Below are 13,944 nucleotides of genomic sequence, written 5' to 3'. Positions count from 1 at the left end.
TGCTTCAGTTTTCGAACAACTTTCTCAAACAAATTAAGTTAAAAAACCGAGGTTTCGCTGTAATGTAAAGAAGAACTGATAATATTAGTAAATAATATAATTACATACCAAGGGGGGCAAAAAGAGCATGAAAAAGAACCTGATACCATACAAAACCACGCAGTTGTACTATGAAAGTAACAATGGCATTCCTTACCCTCAAAGAACCCCTCCTGTCTTTTTGTTTGGTTTTGGTTTTCCAAATCTTGGGTCAAATAAAAGCTAGAGTATTAAATATGACTTCTGGTTATTATTTTTTTCTGTTTACATTGGTCATCTAATGCATTATATGCTCTGCATGAAAAAATGTGTAGCACTTCTACTGCCTCATTTGAGAAATTAAATTTTAAATTTAAAAAATTATTTCAAAGAATCAAATGTATATAACTGAAATGAACCTACTTTAAATTAAAATACAGAAACAGTTTTAAGGTCAGAGTCTTCAAAGATCTGTTTATAATGAGCATGTGCTCTAGATGATGGTCAAACTTTTGTTGCATGAAATTAATCCTGTGGGGGTAGATGTCTAATAGAGTTCAGGCTTAATATGCTGGTAACTCACCTTCAGAAATCATTTTTACTATATACAGGTAGCACATCAAGAGGCTTTTGATTTCATACTGATCCAATCGGTTATACTGGGATATACTGCTCCTTGTAGAACTCTGCCGGGTCTGTAATATAAAGACAGGAATTTTGCGAACAATATTAATATATAGTTTCCTATAGCCTTTAACTCAATAACTGTCTCATTATAAATATAATGTTATTGAGTTTGGGAAAATTGTAACCATAAATCAAAATTTTATATCACAGTTGAAAGGTAAATGGGTTGACTCTTTGTTGCTACCACACCTACCTAGTAATATCACTGGAAATTACCTTGGGGACTTCATCAAGATAAAGCCATAAATACTGTGAATGATTAATTCTCATAGGTCCTGTGTTTTTACTACTAAAACTTTAAATAATCATATGTGACTATTCGAGGAAAAATAGCTTTTACATCTAGGAGAAACTTAACTAAGGTACATGAAAGTATAAAAAACATTTTAAACTCTAAATCTCTCCTTGGAGTTTATTAAAATTGAAACTCCAAATTATAGGCCAGAAATTCTATCTTAAAAAAGGCGAATGATATTACAAGGTAATTACAATAAGGACTCAGTAATACTTCAAAACTAGAGCTTCTACAAAGTAGTGATGTTCCTGTTATTTAATTACTTTTGTTAAAATGTCAGTTGTTATGCATGACAAGATCTAACCTATTTGGGAATTTATATGAATAAATAATCTCCAAAATAATCTACCCTTGTTAAAAATCAATATGTCAATTGAGCTAAATTGGACTGGGGATATACACTTACTAAAGTAAGATTTACTAAGAAAGTATTTTCAGTTAGAGTGAAACATTAGGTTCTGAATGATTGCTAGTTTTGTGACTATTAGCAAGTCATTTAACCTCTTTGTCCTTTATTTACCTTACCTATGACAGTGTCTGTTGCCATAATTCTAAATGGTGTGAAAAAGAAACCTTTGTGAATAAATTACTACTTATCCAAAGGCTCAAGGAAGAATAGTCCAGTAGTTCTCAAGGGGTGGTTCCCAACCCGCAGCATCAGCATCGCCTGGGAACTTAGAAATACAAATTAGCAGGCCCCATTCAAGACGAACTAAATCAGAAACTCTGGGGCTGAGGCCCAGCCATCCATTTTATTAAGTACCCCTGGGGATTCTGATGCACACTACTAGTGCCATGAGGAAAAGTGCTGGAATTAGAAAATCTGGGTCCATGTCTGGCCCTGCCAGAGTTGTGTGACTGTCCTAAATCACAATTTCAGTTTTCATTTGTAAACTGAAAGTTGAAATTTAATTATTGTCATGAATTTTTATAACTCTAATTTTTATATGATTCTATGATTTTACATAGCATGACAAGGTTTTACTGGTCTAAAATGAGGTTTCTCTGACTCAAGGCAGACATATACCATAAACTATAATGTCAGGCTTGAAAAAATTCAATGGAAGAGTTGGAGAATGTATTCTGATGAAGTGATATTAGATGCTGAGATCCTACATTTGGGGACCTAATTATTTGCCTTTCCAAAATAATGTAGTTACTCTATTATAAAAGAATGAAAGGCTAAATTAATCCTGCCAGGAAGTGATATGTTTTGATCCTACCAGGAAGTAATTTAAGTGACAAAAGTACATTAGATATTTTAAACTTGAACCTTCCCTCTCCAGAATAGGTTACAGTACAGTGTGCTAGGGGGTTCAAGGAGGTATTCTGAGTTAGAACTCTTATTAAATGTCTTTACCTCTATAAACAGTTTAAGATATCCAAGTAGCAGCTGCCAGGATAGGAAGCAACTGCTAAATTATAAAACAATTATGGGATGTTTTTTACAAATCCAGGATGGACTATAGGAGAGTAGAGAGCCTCTTATTTACACGAAAAGAAAGACTGTTGTAGCCTAACATATCATTAGGGTTATCTTATATATTTAGGTTCTTACACTTTCACCAGTGCTGCCCTGATCTGGAAATCCTGTTGCTCCTTCTGGGATGAGGGAACTTCTTGAGTCTTCCCTCTTAAGTCCATGTCCATTTGAAAAAGATCCATAAGCTGGAAAAAAGTCAAGTCCTTGTTAGCAATAGGAAGAATTGAAAAAATATATTTTAAAATAAGTACTGAGTTAATTTAAGTAAAGATATATTTTAGGGATTAGTTCTTGGTCATCTAAAATTGTGAAGTTTTTCCTCATTACCCTCTACTTTCTCAGTATACTAAGCTACGTTTTTTTTTTTTTTACAAGCTTAGACAAGGAAACCTAAGCAAAAAAACGTGGCTGCAAGTGTGAGTCAGATTTTAATTAAACTTTAGTAGATATCATACTATGTATAGTTTTTATTATAAAATATTTCAAAAAGTACAGAAGGACTGTACGTTTTCTAAACAGCCATGCAATGTGTAATATTTAAAGGACTTAATTACCGGTGTCTTTGTCAGTGCTCAGACTCCCTCTATTTGTTGGTGAAGTGAAGCCACATGCAAATTCATCCCTGGATGTCTGTAACACAATATGATACCTCTGTCACTTAAACAAATTTGTACATTAGGGTAATAAATCAAATTAATAGAATAAAATAATATCCTGATTTTAAACAAAGCTCACTGTGAAAGTTTAAATCAGTATCAATTTGAGTATTTAGGTGACAAACCTTTAAAAAAAAATGGGTACTAGCCTACTATAGTAACCATGGCCTCTGGCTAAGGTACATAACTCTAGATGGCTGGTAAAAACTGCAACTGGTGCAGTCTGGTTCAATTCTCCTTGCTTGGAACCAGGGGCAATGCTAGAAGGAGGGTTGTGACCAGAAACCCTAAGTGAACTTGAGCTACAAAAGAAAAAGCAGGTAAGTAAAATATTTCCAAATATCCCTGTCAAATGTGGAGTAAACATACGCATGAGCTACTGTGTTTGTGAAGAAAGATCAACCTGACACCCAGGTGGGTGATATAATTGAGAGCTTCAGGTAATAAAGGAGGCATCAGGGAGGCTTTGAAGTTGCTTTTTGGGGAACCCAGGGCAGGCTTGACAAATCAAGATAGGGGGATTTCCAAAGGAAGCCTTAAAGAACACAGTTTAACCTGCCACCCAACAATGTGACAGGGCTACTGAAAGTGTAAAGGTGATCTTGGGCCATACAAAACATGGAGTGGGGATGAGGCAAGGAGTTGATAGCCTCACTGGACACACTATAAAGTGTACACTTCTAAGCATGATCTTTTAATAGGATGATTGGTACCCCTGGCTGGTTTGGCTCAGCAATTAAAGTGTTAGCCTGTGGACCAAAGGGTTTTGGGTTTGATTCCCAGTCAAGAGCAGGCACCTGGGTTGCAGATTCGATCCCTGGCCTTGGTCAGAGTTGTGCGGGAGGCAACCAATCAACGTGTCTCTCTTACATGGATGTTTCTCTCTCCCTTCCTCCCACCCTCTCTTCCACTCTATCTAAAAAAAAATCAATGAAAAGATATCCTTGGGTGAGGATCAACAAAAAAAAAATAGGATGATTAGTACAATGGAGTATATCCAGGAGAGTATAACCAATAATGTAAAGGGTTTGGAATGACAAATGATGAAGTGGAGATAGCAAGTCTGGAGAAAAATTTAGAAGGCACGTGTGTAAGAAGGAAAGTTTTGATTATTATAATGGAAAAAGGTGTTTGGCCAAGTGGGAGACTGATCACCTCCAATGTTTCTTTCAACTCTAAGATTCTAAGGGCAGAAAAACGCACAGACCAATTATGATGAGCCAAAAGCAACTCATCAAGAAGTGCTGAAAGGAAGCTGTCAAGGGAGGGGAGAAGCAAAGGAATAGAGTTTAATCCCTGGTGACTAATATTTGGAGGTGAAGAATCTTTTGTTCAGTTTTCTTTTTTAAAAAATATGTTTTTAATGATTTTAGAGAAGAAGGGAGACAGAATTGATGCGAGAGAGAAACACTGATCAGCCTCCTCTCTGCATGCCCCCTACTGGGGATTGAACCACAACCCAGGCATATGTCCTGACAAGGAATTGAACCAGAACCTCTCAGTCCATGAGACATTGCTCAATCCACTGAGCCACACAGGTTGGGCTTTTGTTCAGTTTTCAAGTGGAATAAATATATGAAGGCATAGAACAGCAAATCTTAAAACACTGGGTACAAGGGATTCTTGGTGTTCTCTTGGACCTTGTTATTTAAAATGTGGTCCTCAGACCAGAAGCAGCCAAAAACTTGTTAGAAACGCAGAATCTCAAGCTCCACCCAGGCCTGCTGAATTAGAAATTTTGTTTTAACAAATTCCCCAGGTGAGTCATATGCACATTAAAGTTGGAGAAACATTGCTCTAGGAAGAAGTGTAAATGTAAAAATGGAGTAAAAAGTGAATCACTTAGATTGCAACCATACAGTATATGATCCCAATTCCAAATATAGTCAATAAAATAAAATGCCAGCAGAAACACATTACTACTTACAGAATTAGGCATGGCTGCACAGGAATACAAGGTATCTCGACCTGCTAATCGCTGTATATTTTCCAAAAGCAGTCCAACAAATGGGAGGTACAGTTGTGCTATTTTGGCTTGTTGATTCTGAAAAATAATTATCAAAAGCTTATAGGTATAATGATTTCACTTATTATGAAATCTAAAAAACAAAAATGAATAAAACATTAACAAATGAATAGATACAGAAAATAAACTGTTGCCAGATGGAGAAGTTGGGGGCAAGGATGAAAAAGGTGAAAGGATTGAGAAATACAAATTGGTAGTTAGAGAACAGTTACGAGGATGTAAAGTAAAGCATAGGGAATATACTCAATAATATTGTAATAACTATGTATGGTGACAGATGGGTACTGAATTTATCAGGGTGATCACTTCATAAGGTATACAAATGTCTGATCACTGTGCTGTATATGTGTGTTTCACAATATACAGTTTCAAACTGTACAATATACAGTTTCATATTGTATATCAACTGTAACTGAAAAACATTTTTTAAAAACCTTAATAGGGTCTGGCTGATGTGGCTCAGTGGTTGAGTGTAGACCCATGCACCAAGAGGTCACCAGTTCGATACCCGGTCAGGGCACATGCCCAGGTTGTGGGTTCGATCCCCAGTAGGGGGCGTACAGGAGGCAGCCGATGAATGTTTCTCTTTCTCTAAAAAAATCAATAAAAACATATTTATTTTTTTAAAAAAATCACTAAAACCAATGCCTAAATCCACCAGCAAGTTCAGTCAAAATGGCCGACCCAGTAGCCCAGATAAATGTTTTAACAAATGACGACTTATAGGTGTCACGCCAGATTCTAGGTCCAAGGACTGCTTAAGAAAGCCTTACTTCATGGACCATTCCAATATGTCATATCAGCATGCCAAGAATCCCACCGGATATTCTAGTAGCAGATTTCAGTGTGGAAATAGCAAGTTTGATATTTTTTGGTCTTACAACTCCATGGTAATATAGAGAGGGACTTCTACATCTTTCTAGATTTGTTTCATAAAGGTTGCTTTATATAACTTTTGAGGCATGTATACTAGGTGAATAGCACTTTATGCAAAATCCCTTGTTATTACCAACTCATAAATATTAAGTGTTTGGAGGGAGACTTATATTTGGACATGACAGTGGCAGTCAGGGCAATGCGTTGATGTCCTGGAGAACAAAATCAATCCCCAGTGGTATTGCCATTTGTGACAGAAAATGTTTATTTCCTCAGCCCCAGTGACAAAAGGAAAATAATTTCGGGGTGGGAGAGGTATAAACAAGACATATATTAAACGTAGTGAAGAACTTTCACAGGCATAAAGAAACTATAAAAGGAAAAATAAAATAGATGTATAGCATGAAATAGAATCCAACTTCTGATAAATCATAAATCAGCTTGAATTTCTGAGTAATCAGTAGGATTTAAAGTGACTTTTTCAATTGCAATCTCATTCTTAATATTCTTCCAAAATCCTTACTCCTGGGAAAAGCCGAGAATAATATGGCCAAAGGGAGAAACCAGTATGTTTCTTTTTTCCAACAGATAACTAAACTATATTTTAAAAACCTCACCATTTGAAATGGAAACAAAACTTATTTGTAAAAATAAGTTAATCAATGCTTACATGTTCCTTACTGAAAATTTCATCTTTAATATAAAATCTTAGCACTTACTAATATGATACTCATGACTATATAGACATCCTTACCTTGTGCTGGTATCTAGTATCAAATGCATGCTTTATCAAAAGATTTTTTATGACAGAGATAGCTGTATATCTGATCTCATAATTGTCTTGAAGAGCAATGGAGGTTTCCCTCAGAAGTAGACCAACCAAGAAGTGATGCTTGCAATACTCATCTGATAGATTGTATTCAAGATTTGAATCTGCAGTACAATGAAATTTAAAACTCATATATAAAAATATTCAAAAGTTATTTTAATATTAAAATGCTATATTTATTATTTAGTAATATGCGTTCATGCTAGCAAAAGTTATTATTTTATTATTAATTAATCTGAACAATTATTTGATCGTATAGAATGAGCATGCAAAATTTTATAAGATAGGAGCACTCATAATTAGGGCTAGATGATAGCCTTAATGATAATTTCAGTTGGTAAGGATAGTCCCTAGATTCTTTCCCCCCCGCCCCCAATTCTTTTTAACTCTTGGAAATCTGAGAATAGAACTTGGAATGAAAATACCATATTTGGTAATGTCTTAACACATTTCTTTATTATCTGAAGAGATTTAGTTACAACTACAAATTGGAGTAATTCTATACAACAATACTTGATTTACTTATCTGTTTATATTTGCAAATTAGGAAGAGAAACTACACAACTGAATCATTCTAACAGTACTAACTATTGGCTCTTCTAGTAAATATTACATTATTGACCTGAACACAATGGGATATAAGAACAGTAAGAAAAGCAGCCTCATCCCACTCCAATTCATCATCACACAAATACGAATCTTTTATTTCATAAAATCAACACTTCAAACTACATCTTTCATTCCCCTTTAGATCTTCAATCCATTTTCAATCCTAGCTGCTAATATATCCTGGTTGGGATTTGCCTTATAACTACTCAGCAGGGGTTGTGATCAAGTTTAGTAATTTCTAGAGTAGATTTCTACCATAGTTCCTCTAGCCTATGCTTTAATTTAGTTAGGCCTTCTATTCTGTTTTTTGGCCTCTTGAGCACTTAATATAATGCTATACATTCAGTTAGGAGTTAATAATGCTGTGAGTAGTCAAATTTAATCCTAAATCCTGATAATCTGTCCACCCCTTTTCTCTGACTTCTGCAAAGCTATTAATAAATACTGGAGAAAGTATATGATCTATACATGCAAAAAATCTAATAAGGGAGTGGTGGAATATGTTTCTATCATTTTCACTGCCTATAATCCAATCACTAAAACCACTGCTCAGCAGCTACCCCGTAGAAACTAAGGCCGCTGAGTTTCTTCCTGCCAGGGGTCATGCTCTTTTGTGAATCCCAATCACTTTCTATGCACAAGGGCCAACCCAGGTGGCCTTATCTGGGTAGATTTGCAATGGTAGTATATTTTTTACTTTAGTCATTTAAATAAATCTAATCAGATAAGTTCATCCACTCCTTCAAAATTGTGAGGAAGCAGTCATGACACAGGGTCAGAGAGAAGCAAGGCAAGCATGACAGATGACACACTCTTACAGGACAGCTTCCCTCTAGCTTCCATTCTGGCTTGAGCTGAAACTTGTTTTCTGATGGTGATGATATTTTTTTTTTTTGGGGGGGAAATGGGTTTTATTTTTTTAATTTATTTTTATTTAAGTATAGTTGCTATACAATCTTATTTTGGTTATATTAGTTTCAGAAGTACAATATAGTGATTCAACATTTTTTTTAATTAAATTTATTGAGATGATATTGGTTCATAAAATTATATAGGTTTCAATTCTGATGATGATGTTTTAAAGTTGATTCCTCTAACAATGAACACTCAAGCTTATTTTAAAAACCAACAAATACACGGCCTCTTACATTGTCTAGGTACATTAACTAAAGCCTCATTTTGGCTAAGGAGGATTTGAAAAGCAAACAAAGCCCCCATCCATGGTAGCCATTCATCAAATAAATTGTTTTTAAAGAAAACAAACTACTTTAGAGTGAACCGAGTTAAACCTACCTACTGAAGTCAAACGGTCCACCGCAAATGAAAAAAAATCTAATTAATATATGAAAAGAAAAGGGACAAATAAAAAACATAGTAACATAAGAATAGTGCTACACAACAAAGCATTCAATAAAACTAGCAATGGTGATAACTGAAGGCATTTCACAAATTTAATACATATATATTACTATTTTATTTTGCCTTTATACATTTCTTTGAAACTTCTTTCAGCAGAAATGCGTTGATACTGTTTGCTTAATTCAGTCTCATATAAGAGTCCAAACACTACTACAGAGAGCAATTTTTCTAGTATCTAACATCAGTGTTTAAGCAACAATCTATGTAACACACCAGATCTCTTCATACTATAAACACTACCACACTGACACTATGAAGGAAATGCAGAATACCATTAATAAACCTATCTTCAGATAGTGACAATTCTGAGGTTACCTTTAAATTGACTGGTTAATTAGAAAACATTATACTACACTAGCTCTAGCAAAAAAAAAAAAAAAAGTAAAACACAATTCCATATGATGGAAAATGCAAGTATCTACCTTGAACTCGCTGAAGTTTAGGTTTTGCAAATGCCATTGGCAAATTCAGAGGAATATAATGTTCGTGATTGCAAATTGTTTGCAGGAATTCAAACTTGTATTCAGCCAGAACCTAAATGGAAAGAAATTATACATGAATACATATTCATTAGGCATTTATTATTTTAATAATTAAATACAAAGCATTAATTTTCAAAACAGAAGTGTTTATTATTTTAAGCATTCCTGGAGACGTAACCTGTGTAGAAAAGAGTTACAACAAGCCCAAGACTGTTCTCCTTAAAAATATTAACTGGTCCTTGGATGGCATTTGGAAAATTGGATTTTGAAATGTTCCCTACATGATAAGGGTATACCTTCTATGCCAGCCTGCTCGACTATCTGTACAGATATGATTTATGGTGAACACTTGTTTTTCTTTCCTTTCCTTTCCAAGACTCTGGAATTTTGACCAGCCTCCAATTCATGAACTGTCCCCCAAAAACAACCCTAAACCCTGAGTCTCCAATGGGTTTCCCTGAACAGAAATATTGCACACATGGGGCTGCATTTGCACTGCTGGGGAGAAGGTGTGCTGTGTGACCCTTCACAGGAGGAAGTGCGTGCTCAAGAAGCCTGCACATACATCACCAAGGACTCCACTTGATGTCTTTCTCCCTTACTGATCCAGATGAGCATTCTTGCTGTGTCACTGCAATCAATCTTAGCCATGAGTATGACTATCTATATGCTCAGTCCTGTGAATCTTTCTACTAAACCACCACATGTGGATGTTCTTAAGGGACTCCCAGAACACTATGTAGTATTCCCTTCTTTAAGGTACAGCTATACTCAAAGTACCTAAATAAAAACAGCAGTTCCAAATCCTCCAGAGGACAATAAACATCACAAAGGTCTCACACTGTAATGTCTAACATCTACTACAGTTATGTCCTTATACCTTACCTTAGGATCTTTGGGGCTGAATCCCGATATATAGTCATTTATCAAATTGAAAACAAATCCTCTATCCATTAGTGTCAAACAGCGCTATAGAAACCAAATCAAAATGAACAGTTAGCTGTGTAAGTCTAAGTCTGTCGAGATTAAGTTTTTTAAAAATTTTAATTTGTTCCACATCTACGGGATGATGACACTTTCTCTTTTAAAGGTAACAGAGTAACAGCTTTCAGAGCACGAGGTGACCTTAAAGAGTTATCATTGGAATTGGAGTGCAAGTGTACAGTTTTCTAAATAAAATTATATATATGGACATATGCAAATACATATATACACACACACATATATCCATACATAAACATATACACATACACACATATATGTAATCTATTCAGCTGTACTGCCTCATTTTGATAAACTCTCAAAGCATAAAGTGAGGTGTAAAATAGTCATTTAGCTATTGAAAGTATGGTTTGCCTACGTAACTATTTCAGACCAAAATATAAGTTTTTCTTTGTGTCTTGTAAAGTCTTGGCTATTAAAACATTCTTCCTCTGTGACAACCCTCCTAGTTGTTCATATTTGCCTGCTGTCATTCTCCTAGTTAAGGTTCTCCTTACCTTGCCAGCTGAACAAATGTAGTTAGCCTCCTAACCAGTTTTCATGCCTATAATCTTTCCATCCAAGTGCTTCCAGATTAATCTAATTCCAAGCCCTAATCATGTTACCTTCCTTCCTAAAAACTTTCAAAACTTTCCTAATGCCTGTAATAAAATTTCAAACTCCTTAGCTTAGCATTCAAGGATACTTACAATCTTGTCCCAACCTACTCTTCCAGTCTTATTTCCCAATGCAGCTCATCTATTTATTATCCCAAGATGCACTGGATAGTCCTACCTCTGGGTCTTTGCTCATGCCAGGCTTAGCTAAAATTTCTATCCTAACTTCTACCTAATCCTACCCATTCTTCAATATTCTGATGAAGTTCCATCTTTCTTAACCACCTTGGTCCACAGGTCCTTTTAAGCACTTTATTCTTACTAGCTTATATTTTACTTATTATTTCCCTGTGTTTTCACCTAGCTAGGACAATAGAAACTCTCTTTTTGTTTGTGTTCTCCATAGTGCCTAGAATATTCCTGTAAAATAGAAGAAACTCAGTGTTTGATTAACCAGTGGTTCACTTCACACTTCTCACCCTCCCTCCCTTTCAACTTCCACTGCTACTACCATAGGTCAGAACCTCATCACCACTCACCTCTTAGATTAATGAGGTAGGCTTATATTTATTGATTCAACCAACAAAGATTCTGAGGATCTACTGTGTTTGAGACAATGTATTACATTCTAGAGAAATACAAAGGTGAATAAGACACAGTCTTGACTCTTGTCCAATGATAAATATGAATAAATAAGTAAAATACAGCATAGTAAGAAGTATATGAAGGACGGGTAAAACCAGAAGGGAATCGCCATTGACACTGCATGGGAAGGTTAGGGAAGAACTGAGCTTCTAAAAGATGAATGGACTCTGCCAGGCAGACAAGGGGCAGGGATTTATCTTCTAACTAGTTCTCTTAACTCATCTTTTCCTCACTTCTTCCATCATAGCAGCAATAAAATTATCCTAAAAAAAAAATCTCTGGTGTTCCTCCATTACTTACAAATCACAATCTAAATTCCTTAGCCAAATATCTAAGGTCTTCCATTTTCTGGTACCAGATAGCCTTACCAGCTCTAATTCCACACATCCTAAATTCTCTGCACATTGCCTTTCTTGCTTATCCCTTAACAATTTCTGAATGTGCACATCACACCTTTGTTCAGGATCCTCTATCTGCAACACCTTCAACTCTTGTTTTGGGGAACTATGCTTCTAGTCTCTATTCATATTCCCTGGTTATAATCCCTCTTTCATGTTTTCCTATTGTACTTTTTAATCTTTCAGTACAGTCATCACACTTTATCTTGTATATGCATTTGAATGTGCTTACAAAGACAGCCTCTTGAATCTTTGAAGCCTCACATAGAAGGTGGAAAAATGTTTAAACACCATGGAAGACAGATCTTACAGTCAAATAGTCTCATCCTTAGTTCACTTTAAAAAGATATGTGCATGTTTGGTTTTTACTATATAAGTCTTATACAGTAGTGTTAAAACTTTATTTTCATTCTGGCAAAGAGAGGTGTTATATCAGAAAATCATACTCTGGAGATCTGACACCTGGCTGTGAGTTTTAAGAAAATGAGGGTAATGTTAGACATCTAAACTGCTTGATTGTATTATTGACCATCAGGTTCTTAATGGAAGGTTGACACATGATAAAGAGCTATGACAAGAGGGGGAATGGAAAGAAGCAAGTCAAAACTAAGTGCATTACAAACCCATGCCCCTTCTCTGCAACAAATCAAATAGTGTTGTTACCCACTTTATAGCATTGCATTCTAGCACTGCCCCTTACATGCAGATAACAACAAAATATAACGATAATGCACTGTTTTCTGTTACTATAAAAGTTTCTGGTATTTCTCAAACAATATAATCTCACTGACCAGAATTATCAATTTGCATCTACATGTATTAGCAACATGTAGACTGTGGTTACATCAGTAAACAGGTAGCTTTACTGCAAGAGCTGCAAGTTCAAAAGGCCAACAGGGGTCAGAGAAGTGATGTAAATGCATAGAGTCAGGGGTATGCTAAGGAGTGATGTAGATTTTGGCAACCTACCTAAAGGCACTCAAATTAATATATTTGAAAAAATATCATGTAAAACAAGCAAAACATGCCTCTGGCTAAGCCACCTGTGTGGGGCCTCTAATTTAATTAACTAGCCATTTCAGTGGAAGGAAAAGAATCAAATTTTGGCTGTTTAACACAACTGATAAATCAATTCACTTACAAGTTTCTCCAGCAGCTTTATAAAAAGACCTAGCTGAATCTCTAGAAATTAACTAATTTTTTTTCTTTGGCTTTCAATAAGATATTGGTGAAAAGTAATTTCCTACCATGTTCTAGGCACCTTTAACTCACCTTCAGGAAGCTAGCCAAACTATAATTGACATTTCTGGACTCATCAGGAATCTCCGCATAGCGAATAGTCACATGGGGAATTATTGCAAGAAGCAAGGAATGTAAGACATTATGATATGTCTCAGGAAATCTCTGGCCTCTGGGAAGCTTAAATTAAACAGGTATAGGAAAAAGTCAGAGTTGCAAAAGGTCTGAATCAATTGCCATTTTTATTTTCACATACATTCTACATAAAAAGGTGTATGTTATGAGTATAACTTTCTCCCAACTTCAAAATGAAAATTTTAAATCACTATAGGAACTACATGAACCTTTAATAATTTAACTGGCTAAAATCACCAATAAGAGTAGGTAATTCTGACCTAACATTAGAGTCATGTCCCTTAGATACAGACATATCCCAGGTTTTTATTCCATTTTTTTTCCTGACACACAAAATAAAGACGTATCTTTGCTTCTCAATTTCAGTAAATAAATCCTTTCTCTGAAAATTATTAAAAAAATTATACATATGACATTAATTTTTTTTCTATTTACAAGTCTTGGCTTTACAAGTTATATATAACCATGAAAATTTCTTTGTACCTTAAAACAGTTTGAAAACACAATTAAATGTATATACCACATTCCAGGAACACATCGATTGCACAA

At 35.2% G+C, this 13,944-nt stretch overlaps 1 protein-coding gene across 8 annotated transcripts in view; it reads right to left on the bottom strand.

Moving 5' to 3' along the window:
* DOCK11 (dedicator of cytokinesis 11) overlaps positions 1–13,944 on the bottom strand; it is a 218,800-nt gene that overhangs the window by 80,693 nt on the left and 124,163 nt on the right. For 6 of the 8 annotated variants that reach the window (XM_036270309.1, XM_036270314.1, XM_036270315.1 and 3 more), the window contains 9 exons: positions 13,294–13,440; positions 10,266–10,349; positions 9,321–9,432; positions 8,773–8,811; positions 6,796–6,974; positions 5,067–5,183; positions 3,038–3,113; positions 2,559–2,668; positions 602–713 (listed from right to left, as the gene is read on the bottom strand). In XM_036270309.1, the coding sequence (XP_036126202.1) occupies positions 602–713; positions 2,559–2,668; positions 3,038–3,113; positions 5,067–5,183; positions 6,796–6,974; positions 8,773–8,811; positions 9,321–9,432; positions 10,266–10,349; positions 13,294–13,440 (976 nt within the window). The remainder of the gene's footprint in view (positions 1–601; positions 714–2,558; positions 2,669–3,037; positions 3,114–5,066; positions 5,184–6,795; positions 6,975–8,772; positions 8,812–9,320; positions 9,433–10,265; positions 10,350–13,293; positions 13,441–13,944) is intronic. The other 2 variants (XM_036270310.1, XM_036270311.1) reach the window with 2 other exon arrangements.

The sequence above is a fragment of the Molossus molossus genome, unplaced genomic scaffold (assembly GCF_014108415.1).
Source record: "Molossus molossus isolate mMolMol1 unplaced genomic scaffold, mMolMol1.p scaffold_m16_p_2, whole genome shotgun sequence".
NCBI classification, from domain to species: Eukaryota; Metazoa; Chordata; class Mammalia; order Chiroptera; family Molossidae; genus Molossus; species Molossus molossus.
This window is presented reverse-complemented; position numbering and strand designations above follow the sequence as displayed.